This window comes from Cottoperca gobio, chromosome 7, assembly GCF_900634415.1.
Source record: "Cottoperca gobio chromosome 7, fCotGob3.1, whole genome shotgun sequence".
Lineage (NCBI taxonomy): Eukaryota > Metazoa > Chordata > Actinopteri > Perciformes > Bovichtidae > Cottoperca > Cottoperca gobio.
In genome coordinates, this window is record NC_041361.1 from 4,905,539 (window position 1) to 4,924,107 (window position 18,569).

Here is an 18,569-nt window from a genome sequence, read left to right on the forward strand (position 1 = left end):
CCATCTATCCTCATTTAGACCCTGACTTCTCATCATGGCACACACACACACACACACACACACACACACACACACACACACACACACACACACACACACACACACACACACACACACACACACACACACACACACACACACACACACACACACACACACACACACACACACACACACACACACACACACACACACACACACACACGGGGTCACCTTCACAGGGGGAAGAGAGAGAGAGAAAGGGAAGGAAAACTTCAGAGACATCCAACTGTCCTCCAAGGTCTGCGTGAAGCCTTATCAGGGGCCTTGAGTTGGCAGGAGGTTTCTGTCTGGCAGGTGCAGCGAGAATACAAGAGAAGACTCAGGAGAGCGAGACGTGTTGGGGGGGGGGGTGGGATAGTAGTGTTGGGGAGGGGCTAACTGATAGTGAGAGGTGATTTAACAAGGCCTTGGGACAGAGAAAACGCAGCACAGTCGCTGGGGCCGACATCTCCCCTCAGACACAATTAGTCAACAGCGAGGCAAGACAGACGGGTCAAAAAACACACTGGCCAACAACAAAAGCTCCCTCTGTGTTTTGTGCACAAGTGTGTGTCTGTTTTTGTTAGTGTATGTGCGTGAATGTGTGTGTATTTAACTGTAGCTAGCGTGGTCAGCGGTCATCCCACAGGAATGTGCAGCGAGAGCGTATTTCATTCATGGGCCCAAAAAGATAATGAAGGGGCAGAGCAGCAGAGCGAGACACAATGAGGGGTGGGAGAGCAGAGAGGGAAGCAGGTTGAGAAACAGGCAACCACAATATTCGTCTTAGTAGGCAGCCATATCAAGAACGAGCGAGGATGAGAAAGAGTGATTTGAGAGCGGCACGAGGGACGCTCAGGGAGATAAAGATGAGACTTAAAAAATAAAGAGAGTGAATGAATAAAGGAGCGTGTAGGGGGACGGGGGGAATAAGTGAGAGAACGTGTCAATGACATGTCGGAGCCGCCACTGCTTAGGAACATTACTGCGGAGTTAATCGAGTAGCAGGTTCAGTCGAGCACACATATCCATAATTAATCAGCTTTATAAATAGTGCTCTGTGCACACTCATGGACACACACACACACACACACACACACACACACACACACACACAGGCATGTAAATATACACATTAATACACATGCACATGCAAACACGAATTGCATTAAGTAGAGGGAAGTGTGAAGGTGCATTATTCAGCACTAAGTAGTTTCCAGATGGCTGCCATGGGATCTGAATAGAGCTCAGGCCTGTTTTACACTGTCTGGACTACTGAGTGTGACTGACAGCTGCGCTACGCTCTGCCTACTTAGCACCGAGTGGGTGGGTGCTCCCGTGCACATGTGTGTTTTGTCAGGTGTGTGTGTGTGTGTGTGTGTCTTTCCGAAAAGCTCTCATGCACATGAACAGGCTTCCCAGGAGCTCCTCATTATAACGAGGGAAGGGGTTAAGAACGGAGGAGCATGAATAAATAACTGAGTGAGTCTACATTGACATGCGCGCGCAGAGTTGTTGTTACCTCTCAAAGTTTGTTTTATACCTCGGCCCTGTGGAAGTTGTCAAGCAGGGTTTACTTCTGAGCAGATGTGCAGCCTCCCTGTTAGTGTGTGTATGTGTGTAAGTGAGTGTGTGTTTCTCACTGTTGGTCTTGGGCAGGTTCTTGTGAAACTCCTCCCTGTCGTCCTCATGAAGAATATTGTACACGCTGGTGTTGATGAGCTCCTCCTGTTTGTACTGCAGGTACTGCGTCACATTGTCCGACACAAACACGATGCTGCCTTCCCGGTTCACCACAAACAGGAAGCCGTCCAGAGCCTGAGAGGACAGCCACAGGAAGTCAACACCCGCACAGTTGGCCGATCAAATCTTCAATAAATACTTCCCGATCGACCTGGGTGGAGCGCTGCACTCACCTGCAGCAAGAGCGGCCCCAGGTGGTCTTTGTCGATGACCCCCTGACCTGTCGAGGACACGTCTGACTTTTGGACGTCGTCGTCGTTGGATGAAGCTTTTCCTGCAGGAGAGGAAAAGGAGGGGAAAGAAATTAAATGCATAACAAAAAAACACAGCCATTTCAAGCCCAGCGGCCTACAAAGAACAAAAAAACAGCGCAAAGGAGAAACACAAGGAGAGAGCAACGATACCTGAAACTGGAGGACACAGACAGTTATTCACTACTCAAGGTGCACCAGCAGGGGGCAGCGTTTCTCAATCTTTGCTTAAAACATTTTTTTCTAATTTAAAACTACAGGTGAGGAGAGAGACGGATGAAGGCAGGTTTCTCCGAGGAGCCCGTCAGGAGGAGTAGAGGGCTGGGTGCATGTGGAGCAGGTAGCAGCCGTCCTCTTGCTTTATATTCAGTGTCAGACTCTGAGGGACTGTCTGGTAGGCTGGGGCTGAGAGAGAGAGAGCGCGGGAGAGAGCTAAAGAGGCTGTGGAAGCTGTAATGGTGCAGGGGCAGGAACTGAGGCACCTGAATTAATGGAGGGGCTGAGGCTGAGAGAGAGAGAAAGAAAGACAGACAGATAAAGAGAGCGAGACAGGAAGGACCGGAGCTGAACCAGAGGGATGTGGACGCAGACGACGCTGACAGAAGACGGCTGGCATTTGGGTTGTTGTATTAATGCAGGGCTTGGTCTGAGAAAGAGGCGGGGGCTGCTCGGCTACAGGAATCATTATATCTGATTAGCTCCCAAGGGGCACAGATACCCACACAAAGAAAAAAAAAAAAAAAAGCCATTGCTGCCTACATCCAGGCACTGTGAAGTTAGGTAGAGAAGGACTGAAGGGAAGAGAATGAGACATAAACAGAGTGAGCGTGAGACAGAAAGAGAGAGGCTGCACTCCATCAGTTCACTCAATATCTTAAGATGCTGGGAGCAAACCTAAAGATGCTGCAACTCATTGTGCTGCAATACAGATGAGGGTGAGGTGGGGGGGGGGGGGGGGACGACGACGACAATGAAGCAGAACAGGAGGAAGACGCAAGAGTAGAGTACATACAATCAAAGTGAGATGACAAAACAGGAATTATTGATGGAGAAAAGAGCAAATATAAAGGCTTGCAGAAAGAGCAACTGAAAGTGAGAAGAGGAACAGGTAGAGAGCGAGAGACGAGTCTAAACGCCCGTGTCATTTCTGTCTTCACTTCCTGTAACTATGGCAACGTGTCAGCAGCCAGTCAGGGCCAGCTGTAGCCTCTTCCCCTTCCTGTCGAGGTGGCAGACGCTGACAGAGCCGAGCAGAGACACGAGAACAAAATTCACCCCTGATCTCGTGAAACTCTACGTTATACTGACACACAGGTCTGAATGTAAGTGTTCAAATATGTCTTTACTGCAAAGCAAGAATCGCAGCCTGAAGCTTTTTGAATTGTTCTCTATGGAAATGACCGCTGCATAATGGAGACAGAAGTATGACAACTGGCAGCTGTAACAGAACTAATAATTTGGCAGTTCAGCAGAATGAATGGGCATGTGATTACCTGCAAACGTCCAATTAAACGGCCCCTGGCGAGGGCAGCACACAGCTGTGCATGCCACACACACACACACACACACACACACACACAATTGCCAATGTTTCCACCCAAACATAAACATTTGAGGCTGTGAAATTTGTGGGAGATGAATGACTGATTCGTCCTTGCACCTGGGCACTGAGGAGTCACGTGTGTGTGTGTGTGTGTGTGTGTGTGCGTGTGTGTCCAGCTTTCTCACTCTCCTCATCACCTATCCCAATGTTTCCTACACACGGTCCATCTGACTTGCAGTTCACCTGTCCGGCTCGAGCTCTTAGTAGCTCTCAGTGATTTCAGACAAACTACGTCCACTCACCTTGCTCTTTGATCTGGCGAATCTGGCGCACCGTTTCTTTGAGGATGGCACATTTGTCTGGTTTCACGTTAAAATTGTCGATGTCGCTGAGGTTGGCGGAGATCAGCTCTGCCAGCTCCTCTATGTATTTGCTCTCCTGCTCCCGTCGCTTCCTGTCAGCACCTGCAGAGGGCAATATGCAAAGTTAAAAGCTACGCTAACGCTACTGCGTCAGTGCCGCTTCTACATTTGAAACCAATGAAGAGTGGATGCAATTTACATGGATAACAGTTTGTTTGAAAAAGTATAGCAACTGATTCCTACAGCTGAATGAAAGCAAGTCGGAAGTTGTCCTATTCGGCTCCCTGACTCCATCAAATCGATTACCAGCAGTCTCGGCAACCTGTCCACCCTTGTTAAACCCCATGTCAAAAACCTTGGTGCGATATGTGACTTGACCTGATTGCTTTTTGGGTAGAATTCATTTTAAGAGTTTGTTCAGCAAAAATAATTCCAGTAGAAGTTTTCATTGTAGTGGGAGCACATTATGTTCGAGTCTTTTACTGATCGTGGTAACTGGACAGTATGGAGTAATAATGATAATACATTTTATTTTTAAAGTATTGATTAACGCCAGTATTGAGTCTGTACGCTCAATATGAGTCGGCAGCCGGATAGCTTAGTTTAGCATAAAGACGGGGGAAAGAGCTAGCTTGGTGACAAGTTGTGGTGTTTGCGAGGCGTTTACGTGCTGGATTATTTTTTTGGCCGGGTGCAGTGACTTGCTGGAGCCTCTGTTGGTTGTCTAGCGAACTCACGTTGAAGAAAAGACTCCAGGAAGTCACTGCACATACAAAGAAATAGTACATTTTCCACATTGGTTTCTGTATGGATTAAACAAACGACGTATAATGTGTTAATTGGTGAGCTTATTCATTTTTGGTTTCTTTATTTGCAAGTACAGGAGAAACGTTGATAGTTGCAGAAGCAGTGTTGGATGTACTTCATTTTAAACTCTATTAGACTTTTACTACGTTAAAAAATAAAAGAAAGCAATTCTTTCAAATCATGGTGCAAAATAAGTGCTTTTTCTACCAAAACTATGAACAATATCTTCATACATTTAGGCTCTTTCTCAACGCAGCACACAAAGGAGACGCATGGCCCGGCCATCCAGAAGCCACTGACCCAGTAGCCCACTTTCTTGCATTTCGCCCTCTCTTGTGCTGATCAGACACACTCACCCCAAACCAGGCGTTTCACAAGTGGAGAGCTTGCGTTTCCGGTTTTCTGAGTTCAGAGGCTCCATGGAGTTCTCCCCCAGTCCGCTCATCGTGTACACATATCACACACCTGAGAAGAAGGAGCACACACACATGCATACACATACGCAGGTGTAAATAAGTCTTTAATACAGACAGAGGAGGGATTACATCTTTTTGGCCCTTTAGCTCTTATTATAAACGTAATTGCGAAGGGAAGAAGTCATGGGAAGTGTCCTTTTGAACTCAGCAAAAAATAACCAATACAGAGGCAGCATGTAAAGTGGATACAGCGCAAAAACACAGTACACAGCAGAGCAAAAATATGCTTATATCATGCAAATCATATTCTCCTGGCAGAGACTGACGTACATAAACATGTCTCGTCTGCCTCCTCCTACTCCTCAGAAAGCATGTGAGGTTGTGTGTGTTTGTTTGTGCATGCGTCTGTGTGTGTAAGTATGAGTTCATCAGCTCATATGGTGCACCCACACACAGGATTAGCAGTGTCTCTGACAATAAGCCATACTGCACAACTAACCCCGTTAGACAGCCGTCTGTCTCCTATAATGCATCACATTTCGTCTCCAGGAAGTGAGCTGATAAAGGTTGTAGGGAAGAGAGGCAGATGGGACGAAAGGATGCGAAGAAGAGGAGGAGGAGGAGGGAAGAAATAAGTGAGGGAGGGAGAAGCTGATGCTGTGAAGTGAGCTCTGATTGGTCACTTTCTTTGCCACAGTGACAGCAGCTGACACTGGGGAAAGGTAGGAGGGAGGGAAGAGAGGAAAGTAAATGAAGGGGCGAAAGAGAGAGAGCACAAATATAGTCGGAGACAGAGAAAATGCAGAGGAAAAAAAAAAACAGAAGGAGGGAATCAGAGCGAAAAGAGGAGGAGGCGGTAGGAGGGAGCTGGGAGAAAGAGAGATAAAGGCATGTCAAAGAAAGACAGGAGTAAAGGGGAACAGGTGAGAGGGGGAGGAAATAGAGGAGGAGATGTAACATTCAGACTGTCTGGTGTGTGTTTTGAATGCATGTGTGGCACACAGAGTGGGCTGAAAGCTTCCAGTACCCCTCTTAACCTTCACAGCCAGGGCAGCTTTTTCATTCCATTGATTACATGGTTATCCTCTGACCAGAGCACTGCCTGCATAGCAAATCAGGCCAACGGCAGGGGAGAGATGCCGGCCTGTTATTTAATCACTGTGCACCATCATCTCATGCTCCTTCTTGTGGGATCAGAGCAGTTCATGAAAACATCTGATCGTTCTTTTTTTGTTCTTGGATAGAGACCATTCTTAACTTCAGTCGTACGCTCTTGGCTCCGGCTGAAACAAGCAGCGAACACACCTTCTTCTGAGACAGAATCAATGTAGGGGCTTGCTTTTCATGCACGTCTTCAAGACCAGGTGAAACACAAGTGTATTCCCTTGCAAGACAACAACGGGGAATACTTATGAATCGTCTACTAAAGCAAGAGACGCTCTGAAGACGCCGATTCTCTTGCTCAATCCCTCCCGCTTTGAGTTTTCTCTTTTAATCTCTCCCTTGAGTACCTCCCATCTGACTGTCTGTCTGTCTGACAGTCTCGTTGCCTTTGCCTGATTGCCTACCTGCGTCTCTTCGTGCCTATCCTCCCGTCTACCTGCCTCCCCTGTCTGCTGCTCATCGTTAGACAAAACCCCCGCTTGCTGTTGTCTGATGAAACATACCACGAGGGAGTCGAGGAGCAGAGGAGGCATAAAGCAGAGAGGGGGCGGTACAAAGTCGAGGGGTTCAGAACTCGAAGAGCCAAAGCAAAGTGTTTGAGTGAAACTCCGTCTTTGCTCCTCAGACGATCCAGCCCGCCCGCCAGCCTGGCAGCCTATTGATGGAGTTCTCAAAGGGGGAGTTGCTCTAATTGCGGAGTGAATGAGGCGGCCCCAGAGAATGGTTGATTAGGAGGCTGCTGAATGCCCCAGGGAAATGGGTCACCTCCAGCCTGGCGCGAGCCGCCTGCTTTTCCAGTGCAGGGAGAAAGTCAATTACACGCCACAGGCAGTGTGGGGTCTGGTGGCAGAGAGGCAGCGGGGCTGCGGTGGGTACAATATAGCAGCAGGGGGCAGTGGGAATGAGACACGTAAAGAGGGAAATGGGAGAGGGCTGATGGCAGTATGGAGGGCAGCAAGTGGGGGAAGAGAGATGGGCATGAAGATGGCAATTTAAGGTAGAAAGAGGGAAGTGCCGTAGATGAGAGTGCAGACAGAGCAAAAAACAGTTCTCTGCACCTGGGTTAAGGCACATTTTGAATTAGAGCATTATTAAGAGCATTTGAATGGAACATCTGGAAATTAAAAAAGGTCTTGGCTGAGATGGAAAGGTTGTTAAGAAAATGTTGAAAAGATATAAAAATAAAAAGTAAAAATGGATGATAAAAACCAACGAAAGCATAAATATGTCAACAATGAGAGCAGATTGATTCAAGAAAATATAAAACACATGTATTCCTTGTATCAATACATAAACAAATACTAGGAATTGACCATTAATAGCAGATGGTTCCAGTTACAGCCGTGAGAAAAGACTGATCAACAAGGACTCTGCTGGAGAAGAAATTCCTCCTTAACAACACATGCATGAACATTAAATATTAGTTAAATCAACAATACCCAAACCGTAGCTCATAAGCAGGAGGAGGGTGTGGTGGGGAATGGAGTTAGAGCAGCAAAGTGTCACCATACACCTGTATGAATATCATTGTACAAGCTCTCTTTTCAGCTCAACCAGGCCCTTACAGACGCTCCATTGATATTCTCTCCTTCAGAATATCACAGTTGACGCTTTGATTCTCCTGCACCTTTTTTTTGTACTTAAAATGTTCCCTGCTCAGTTGGAAGCCCACCTAGCATGATAACAAAGAGCATAACGAGAATTGAGGTAGAGACATTAAAGAGGAAATCCAGTGGAAATCGTAGCTAAGAGTTAGACAGAAACAAACATGTTCCCCAGGCCGTATGACGCCTGATCAGCTGCATGTTCATTTAAGTCCACAGACTAAATCATATAGTTGAAGATGACTCAAAGGCATTAATCAGGACCAGCAGTAATAGTGGGAAACTGTTAATCAGAGTGCTTATTAAGCAGCAGCTGCTTGTGGCTCGGCCGGAGAAACAAACAAGAACAAGACTTTAGCTCCCAGCTGACTGAGCCGCCTGTAGAGAGTCTTCTGTTCTCTTGCCTACACAAACAGGTGAGTGTACCCATGCAGGCAAACAGCTCTGGATCTTTCACACTAAACTTTGACCCGGTTCTCAACTCTGATCTTGACCCGAGTGATTTCAAGGGATCACGGCCTTCACGCTGACAGCTGACCCACATATTTTCCGGGTCGTTAGACGGGTGTCAAAGGAGGATCACGCGGGTCAACAGTGCTGTGGCATCACCTGAAGTGAAGTTAAACTCCCTAAGCTCTGCCACAGGGCAGCAGCCTGCCAGTGACCCTGGAGCCTGAAGCCCAGTGGGGGCAATGCTCACCGGGCAGCACAGACTTTATAGCCAAACCAGAGGAAACAGTTCACCTCATAAAGTAGAAAGCATGCAATACAATCTCAGTTAAGGTCATATGCTTCAGGACAAATAAACATCCCCTTAAAAGGTATAGTTTTGAAGTGAAGTGAAGGGTTGTATGAGGTAAAGGACAGGAGTACTGCCTTAAAAATAAAACAATGTACTGCTGTGGACGGGGGCAGCAGAAACATTTATTTTAGCCACCTAAAAGAAATCCATATCAGTTTACGTGTACGCTATACTAAGAATACTTTCACTGCTTTACCTTGCTGTCAGACCTTTCAGAAGAGGAAATGAATCCATGCTCTCTTCAAAGCCACCAGACTCCTTTGGCAAAAACTGTAATTTTACCTTGCAGACCACGGAGGTTGCTGGTGTACCACTGCCTCGATCGGTCAGTCTGTATTATTGTGGATGGAGTCTGGTGGCTTTGGAGAGAGCATAGATGGATATAACAACTTCAGTTCCCCGTCGGAAAGGGCTACCTGACGGCTGCCCCCGTCGACAGCAGTACACCGTTTCGCTTCCGTGCCGCAACTCCGTCTCTCCAAACTGGGGCCGTGTCGACCGCCATCTACCGTGTGACGATGGATAAGTACCTCATACAACCCCTCTTTAAAAAGTCCAAACTATCCCTATAACCGTGACTAAGTACCTTGAACACTGAAGGCCAGGTCTCTGTGACGCTTACTGTAGATATTCATGGTTCCCAGAGGACTTCTTGTTGACACCTTGACCTTCCTGCTAGCACCACAATCAGGTCACAGTTTCCTCTTGCATACAGGACATATCAATGTTTATCTAAACCCATTTACAGATAAGGAATATGTCACATTGCTGACCTCATTTATCTGTTGAAGTGACGGCTTTTTGTCAATCAGATTCAGGTGTTTTTGATCCTTACCTCAGACGTATGTAAAGCATTTTACTGGATAATATGCATTTCCAGTAAAATGCTTATGTTGTTTGTTTTGAATAAATTAGACACGTGTGACATTTTAGGCTCTAGGTTTGTGGTTTTGTTTCAGTTATATGTGAAAATATCGCAAAATGTTTTATTACAGTGGAATATAATTAAGTCTTCAAATGAATGTTATTGTTTCTAACAATACACCTGAAAAGCTTGTGCAGTTGGTGGATTCAACTTTCAATATTGACTATTCATTTCATGGATATCAATCAGATAACATTTGTTTTCTAAAATTTGAACACCAAATTAGTTCCGTTATTAGTTTTTGGTAGGAGGGAGAAAGTTTTGCAGACAGCTGTGAGTTTACCCGACATAACTTTATATATACTGTAATTCTAGACATCCTTTAGATCTATGACTTTGCACCTAATGGTACTTTTTCACTCTTTGAATGTGCTTGTTCCTATACTTCAGTGTACACAATAAAAATAAAAAGCAATAAGAGAAGCAGTACTTCAAAAACACTGGTGAGTCAAACTCATGGACTCTAGGGGAGCAGAATATTAATGGATGAACAACCTCTAAAAACAAAAGAAGAAGGAGGTTTTGGATGGCAAAGTGGAGAGACGACAGACTTCCCACTACAGAGTGAGTCACAGCTGAAAAAAAAAAAGCCCAATGCAACAAATAAGAACGTGTCAGAAAGAGTTACTGAGGGCAGACGACGAGTGCACGGGAAGCATTGGCAAGAACAGACACAAGCCAACATGTCTTTAATCTGCGTTGTGCTTCGTCTGCACGCAGGCAGGTTTATTTCTGTGAAAGCGACATCAGAGATGGTTCAGTCAATGTTACAGCTTCATTCAGGGTCAAACTTAAACTCGTATGGCTTTTGTTGCACGTGCAAGATGAACTAAGAAGGTTTTGTAGTTCCCCGTGTAAAACAGCATTCATTTAATTTATTCCTCTCTAAAACGCTGAGATGGCAGAACTGTGGCACTCGCTGTCATCAAACTTCCTGTGTGTTGGTTTGATGAGCGTTGGCATTTTTTCTTTTTTAGGGGGGAGGATAAGAACGTAAAAGGCAGGGCGGTCCAGGCAGGGTTGCTGGTTGTTTTTGCGACAAAAAGGCAGGAGAAGGCAAAGGAAGGGAGAAACATGAAGGGGGAGGGAGGGTGACTGAGTTAGCAGGGCGGCCGTGCTCAGGCTGGGTGATTCAAATAGCCCTGCAGTTGCCGCCCCCGCCTACCTGCCTGCCAGCCGCTGTTTCATAATCTCTGTTGACAAAACAGAGGCACACGGCCCTCGTCTCGCCATGTAAACTCACACCAGTGACATGACAAGAGCTGCTTGGATTGGAGTACTCAGACAAACCAGTCTTCACAGCTTTATGAGGATGAAGAATAACCTGGCTGCCAGTTCGCCGTCTGATCTGATTTTAAATTGTTCTAACCCAGTAGAAAAGATTTCGGGATTATTTTTCTGATTCTTTTTTGATTTATTATTCGATGATCAAGTTGCTACAGATTCAGTCGATCGCCTAATCAAGCCACTGTTCCTGTTAACATGTATTAAGCAGGTATTAAGAGACTTTTTATTCAAAGACGCTTTCATGCCTATCCAAGGCTCAGAAGTGAGCCACCTGCCAGTCACCTAACATTATCTATGACAAACATGGACTCTTTACTTTCCAGGAGCCTCCTGCCCCTTCCTCATCTTCATCCTCTGTAGTTGTTTTACCTGTTCATGTCCAGTATCTCTGCCTGGAACTGGACTCTGCCTCCTCTCTTTGCACACAATCAATCCTGCTATCTGTCTGCAAAACCAGGTGTGAGACTGCACGTGAACGAAAGAGAAAGTGTGGTTTGGTTTAGCCCGGGAACATTTATGCGTGTGTGTGTGTGTGTGTTGCAGTCACCTGCAGACGGGGGTAAAAGATAAATGCTCTCTTTCAGCCTTTGTGGCAGGTAGAGCACAAAGAATAATTTGATTTCTCCTTCTGTCTCCCTGATGTCTTCCCACTCTTCCTTTTCTCATCTGCCTGAAAATCATCTGCTCGACTCTCTTTGGTTCCAAAACTCTTCCACCTTCCAAAATGCAAACCTCAAACACAAAACATTTGCTTTAGAGAACACAAACTATGCTCTGCGTTTCAGCGTTCAGGTCAGGAGGATGTTGCAAGAATGTGGCAACAACAAGAAATTGTCTCTGGCAAACCGCTCAACCTAAACCCAGCAGGCCGTTACCATGCCAACCATAAGGGATGTTAGCCCACCTTGTGACGGCGCACGAGATGATGGACGATCAGATCCCCCCTCCACTCACTCTGGGGTTGTGGTCCTATGTGGGCTGGTCAATGGAGTCTGGAGGGGAAAAAATGTTTAAAGTTTATGCTCAACCGTGCATGTTCATTATGGTGATATTAATGAATAACAAGCAGCATTATTAATCAGCGGCCTGAAGACACACGCACAGGAAGCGGCATTAACAGCTTAATGAGCAGGAGGGAGGTGTGCCTTCGCTATGTGCTTTTGTCTTCATTACGGGTGCACGCGTACAGAGAAAACACACCGTGGCTTTGCATTTGCATTAACACATAGAACGCTCCCACAGCCAGAGCGGCCGCGCACACACACACACACACACACACACAACACACACACACACACACACACAGAGACACACACAGAGACACACACAGAGACACAAACACACACACGAAAAGGGATGTTGAGACAAGTTTTACAGGAAGCCAAACCATTGAAACCTGAAAGCAGCAACAGCATGTGATCCACAATTCAGCCAATTCGCTCCAACTATAAAACGTAAAATAAAGTGCTTTTCCACTAAATGCACAGTCCTGATCCATACGACTAGATTTAAACGTCAAGCCTTTATTGGCAAATATCTCTCATGCTTTGTGGACTCTGAGCAAGATTACGAAAACAGACTATGAGGCTAAATCACCGCTCTAATCACAAAAGCACATAATAGGCTAATTTGTGTCCATTTAGATCCTGATAAGAAACAGTGTGTGTGTGTGTGTGTGTGTTTGTGTGTGTGTGTGTGTGTTTTGGCCACACGGAGTTGTTGTAGTAGCTCAAGTGTTCTGTCTGAACAATCATAAGAGTGTATCCCTTGGGGATAAAGAGTGGGTAACCATGGAGAACGCTGGGCGTTTCCATGACACCCTGTCATCAGTGAAGCACGCCACCAGGATGTCTCATGTTCATCTGTCACTGCGTGCGTGCGTGCGTGCGTGCGTGCGTGCGTGCGTGCGTGCGTGCGTGCGTGCGTGCGTGCGTGCGTGCGTGCGGTTACTTTCGTTTTTATTACCGGCATGCGTGTGTGCCATGACAGAGTGCACGTTTACAACCAAATATCTGGACATGCCAACATGTGTGTGTTTGTATGGCTGACCTCATGTCCAGCGTACCTATGTTGTACATGTGTGTGTGTGCGTGTGTGTGTACCATTCACCGTCAGCGACCTGACCGCTGGCTGCACCCATGATTGGGAGCAGATGGAGGCTGTCGGGGGTGTGTGTGTGTGTGTGTGTGTGTGTGTGTGTGTGTGTCCAGGAGGAGGAGGGGAGGTGGGTGCTCTAGTTTAGGTGATGTATGGACATCTCACACACCAACAAAGACTCTCCTTCCACCGATGTGTTTCCTATTAATTGAAAGGGGAGAGAAATAGAGCCAGAGAACGATTGTTTAAGCAGGAACAGTTTATGGCTCAGCTGTGGCAAAGACTTACTGACTCCATTTTTTTTTTGTGCAAAAGTTGAGGATAAAAAATAAAGGAAGTAGTTCTCCTCTCTATGGACGAGACGGAACAAGAGAGCCTTCAGTACCATCATCATGCTCTTTGTGCTCACTTTGACATAGCCGAGCAAACCAGAGTGAATAAAAATGGTAGTTAGCGGCATGTGGCGCTGCTCACACCGGCGTGAAGCCTTGAATATAAAAGCACTGTGAATGATCTTAAGATGCAGAGGTTGAGTCTACGGAGAAATGTTAAGCTCGCAGTCGCAGAGGCCTTTTTACAGTCCTCTCAACACACGTCTGTTGTGCTCTTCAATTACTCGACACCAGAGAGCTAAACAACCTTTTACTTTATGAATGTTTGTGCGCTCGATGCACTTCAGCAACACAATAAATATCTTACACCGCAGCCTCTTCCTCTTGTTAAAGCAACACTTGCAATAAAGATGCAGCCAGAGTTCACATTTTACTGTGGGTGCTCATACAGAAGACATTAACTTCATGAACTTGAACTGCTCAGTTTATCAGCAACAGTAGAGAGGAGCCGGTGGAAGTGGAAGAGATCTCATCTCAATGACAATTCTGCATTCCAACGTCGTAAAAGCATGAACAACGCTGAAGTCGATTTAACTCGGTGGTCAGTTTGTTGTGACGTTTGAGAGATTTCTTCCTCTTTCCACGTTACCATATTGCAGAACTAACTGCTGATCATGTTTACTGGGCCTCTTTGCCCTCAAGTTGCTCACCTAAAATGAGGGATTGTCAGACCTCTGTTAAAGCTGATAGTTGGCATTCAACTTGATTTGCCAGTGCAGCAGCCAAAAACAATACAAAAGCATGCATAGTTCAAAGGGATGAAGTGTCAACAATCATGATAATACCCGTCAAATACAGAAACCTTTAAACTGTATCGACTCATTTACCGGGGCTCCAGTTTCCTTCCTTCATGGACGCTGATCTACACTGACCGTCAACATATACAGCAAAGCAGTGCGATTACTGCATCTTCATTGAGCTATTGTATTATAAAGTGTGTTAATCTGAATGTGACAGCAGAAACAGAATACGAAGGAAAGGACACTTTGTCAGCTCGTGTGTTTAGCGATAAGTGTCACAGCCGAGAAACGGCCCTGATGAGATAAAGATGGTAAAGAGCCACGTGGAAAACTGTGAGAGAGACAACATCTTTCTTTTGGTAACAAAGTCCATTTGTCTGTGTGTAATGTTTCTCAGAATCCATTCAGGTATTGCATAATCTGACACAGAGACTTGATACCTGCAGCGACAGAACAGGACAAAAAACAATAAAGGCTCCAAGTCCAGTTAGAGATAGAAATCTATGACTTTCGAAGGCTTATAACACTACGAGGCAGGATTTTACCAAACTCTGGTAAAGTCATCACTGAGCAAACATTTCAGATTTCTTTGCGGTGAGGAAAACAGTTGAAATGTGGCGTTTATGATACAAAGTAAAATTACCAGGAATGTGTGCTTGGCGAAGGCAGCGCCGGGCCAGATGGCATCGCAGCAAATGAATGAGAGGACTGCTGTTTTTCATGTGCTTTTGATGTTGTTCTGAACAAAACTTAATTTGGACTTGGCTAGGGTCCCGGGTCAGGTTTTGGTTACTATGAACCGAGAGGATCTGTGAAGGTAACTACAAAAGAAATGACAACGGTGAACAAAAATGTGCTGCCTTTTATACGAGATTGGTGTTCAACAGATGTTGCGCAAAAATTTATTGCAGGGTGACAAGAAAAGGTCTGCACACCGATGCAACCAAAACCAAATACGACACTTGGGAATCCAGGATCAAATCTTCTTTTTGAATTAATATCCTTTCAAATCTGATCAGGTTTTCAGGTTCATTTGCAATTAGGTAAAGTTATAAATAACTAAAACTCAAAGATAGACCGATATTAGCTTATTGCAGATATATTGTATCATTGAATATGTCGACCAATAAGTAACGAGACATTGCAGTACAGAAATGGCCAATTAGTCTCCATTAGTGTACACAGTCTGAGTCTGAGTCTAGAAATCCATATCAAGATTGTTTGTTCAAAATTGTTATCAGATTTATCAGAACCCCAAATATCGATATCAGTATCTGCCTCAAAACAAATCCAGTTAAAGTTGCTTGTTCTTTGCTAATAACAAAAGGAGAGAGAAGAGATTTGATAAGAGATTTGTTGAATGAATTTGTTGGGAATAAAATATAAAATGGACCCGGCTAACAAAAACCAGCCCCCGTGTACGCCAAATTAAACTTTATTATCATTTACTTTAAAAAAAAAAAAAAAAAAAGCTTTCATGTCCAGCCAAAAGGATCTGCGCCTTTAAGAACCATCTTCAGGCGACTGATAGATAGGCAAATGAAATTCAAGAACATCCACTAGTTTCTTTGTGAGCTTTAATCTCGTCCATCTCTTCACCCCCTTCTTCTTACTGTCTCTCTTTTTTCATAACAGGATTTTCCTCTCCATGTGTCCGTCTTCTGTAACGACTGTGAATAAGGAAAATGATGTGCGCTGGGCAGCATTCACAACGGCACAGTAAAGAAGGCATAAAAGTACATTGTGCGTAATTGTGTGTGTGTGTGTGTGTGTGTAACTGCTTTAGTTTTGCCCCCTGCCCCCCACCAACAAATCCAGCACTAACACTGGAGCAAAATGGGAGCCAAGCCACGTCTTGGCACCTTGCCTCCTCTTAAACAAATCAGACCATAGAGGCTAATAAAAGAACTCCAAAGTCCAAAGCTCGCCTCCTCAGATGAGGGGGTACCAAAGAGGGGAGCCATTCTCAGCTACCCCGCTCAGAAAGAAAAAAAAAAGTCGTACAAGACGGAGCGCTGCTTTTCAACTCTGACAACAAGTGCCAGTCTCTCACTGTCCCCATCATTATCTCAACCCCCTTTTCTTTGCTGTTAAACAGAACTTTGATTTTGTATTGTTCTTAACTAGCCTTGCTTAAAACAAATGAAAAAACACTCTGAAAACAAATTGCTTCATCGTTAACAAACAAAGACAAAGTGAGCCTGAACTTTCCATCTTTAGACCAATTATTGCTATCATAGCACACAAGCCTGCTGCTTCAAACTTCACACTTCAGAGAGGGATAAGAGGGGGGGGGGGGGGGGGGGGGTAGAGAAAAGCAGAGGGAAAGCGCCTGGCTCACGGCAGAAATAGGCCAGGCAGGTCTAAAACTATCATCCAGCCATCCAGGGTGTGTCTTCTGTAGGCTGTCATCAAACATGCATTTACATATTCAAAAAAGGAAACTGGCGTTTGCATGAGTCATCCTTTCCAAGACGGTAGAGGAAACCAAACTCTCACAGCGTAAAAAGAACACAACAATGAATCTGCAGTCACACAAGCAGCAAACTAAACTCTCAGAAAGAAATTAAAGAAGCAATATTGTATTAGGTTTTTGTAATAACAGCTCAAGGCCACTTTAAAATGACTTTACAGTGCAACATCTTACATACTGTAAGATCAAAAAGTGAGGGGGGGGGTCACTGTGCAAACGCACCGCGAGCCCACAACACTACTTTGTTTCAGTTTATATTCTTTCTCCTTAGTAACTTCGTTATTGCCAAGACAAAAATGTTGCTACCAGACTGAGGTTATCTGTGGCTTTGTGAGCCTGTAAAGATCATTTACTCCATTTACTTGGTCAAATATGGGAAATATAGGATTAGGATTAGGATTTAGACATGATTTTTAATTTACTTACAACAGTGGAAATGCAACAGGGGACAGACAAGGCTTGTGAACAAGATCTAAAAGTTATTTTGCATCTTTGTGCGTCTGACAGTCCCACACTTTGGTCCAGACTGAAATATCTTGACAACTACTCGATAGGTTTGGTAGCCATTCAATTTAGTGCAGACACGTTTCACTCTGGATGAATCGTCCCCTCACTTTCCATATAGCGCCATCATCAGGTGAAAACATTGTGCAATTCTTTGGTTGATGAAGCAATAGCTTCAAAACTAATCCCCGTATCCTCAGCTGTGGTTATTGCTACATTGTAGCATGCTAACACACTAAACTATGTGGAAAATTAGCATGTTAACATTGCTAATGTCAGCATATTAACATGAATTAACATGCAGTGACATTTAGTTCAAAGCACCGCTGTGCCAAAGTACAACCTCACAGAGCCGCTAGCGTGGCTAGATTTCACTGTTATTGAACTAGCATTTATTATTGAACTGTGTTAACTACAGCTGGGAAACTGTATCGACTTTCAGCAGAGTCACATCGTCATGATCTTATCGTTTTATTCAAATTAAAGGATTCAAGCAAACCCCTAACCCTAATTCCAGTACTATAACTTATTCTGAGGTGTCCTGAAACAGAAATAAAGGCCTTGCGGGAGGAAACACCGCTCCACGTCACATCGTGGGATTCTTCAGCTCCACCATTTTCTTGCATTGGGGACACTTTGTAGTGTCCTAATGCTGATAGTGGGGGACATATATAAAAAATAAAATCGACATTAGTTGTCCAAAAGCCACGACAACAGCTTCAGAGACCTCTTGCACCCTGTGTGGAAGCATCTGCATTTGATACATTCATTAAATCAGGTTTTCCATTAATCTGTTGCCCGTCAGTAATATGATCCACGTAAAATGCATTGCTTATTTCTCTTTGTAAAACGCTTCACAACCTGCAGTAAAAGTGCAGAGTTTAACAAGGTTAATGTTGACACTGTTTGTGTGTGCAGTAAATGAATGTTTTGGTTTTGCGTCATCATGCAACAGATGAGAGTCTCCCTCTTAGCTTCATGAACATTCACCTTTAACCTGAGCTGCGCAGTATCACGGTAAATGAGGGATGGCAGGGGTCATTAAAAAAAGCTTTGCTGAACTTGTAATGTTACATTTCCGTCAAACCTCGACAAGCACAGAAGTGCACGTTATCAACAACAGCTCCTGCTACTTCACGTGAACCCGGGACGTGCCGAACACGTGTGCGGAGAGACTATACGAAGGGATGGACGCTTGCTTGTGTGTGAAGTGATGACAGAAATGTTGCTGCGCAAACAAACAGCCCTGATAAGATAAAGACAGTAAACCACACACACGTCTCCGTCAGCTGAACCAGGTAAGAAAACTGCCACACGTGGACTCGAGGTGTGAAGAAATCTCAGGGGCAGAACGTGTGCAGAGAGTGTTTTGAGAGCATCAAACTCACACACTAACATGCCTGCTAAGTTAAGCAGAGAACTGGGTTAAATAAAAACG

The 18,569-nt window shown here is 44.9% G+C and overlaps 1 protein-coding gene across 1 annotated transcript in view; it reads right to left on the bottom strand.

The window, feature by feature from the left end:
* The window catches only part of LOC115010698 (nuclear receptor coactivator 3-like), a 43,189-nt gene that overhangs the window by 13,928 nt on the left and 10,692 nt on the right, over positions 1 to 18,569 (bottom strand). Inside the window, 5 exon segments of the mRNA XM_029435413.1 lie at positions 1,665 to 1,839; positions 1,938 to 2,038; positions 3,861 to 4,018; positions 5,081 to 5,192; positions 11,830 to 11,917. Coding sequence (XP_029291273.1) covers positions 1,665 to 1,839; positions 1,938 to 2,038; positions 3,861 to 4,018; positions 5,081 to 5,172 — 526 coding nt within the window. The 5' untranslated portion in view covers positions 5,173 to 5,192; positions 11,830 to 11,917.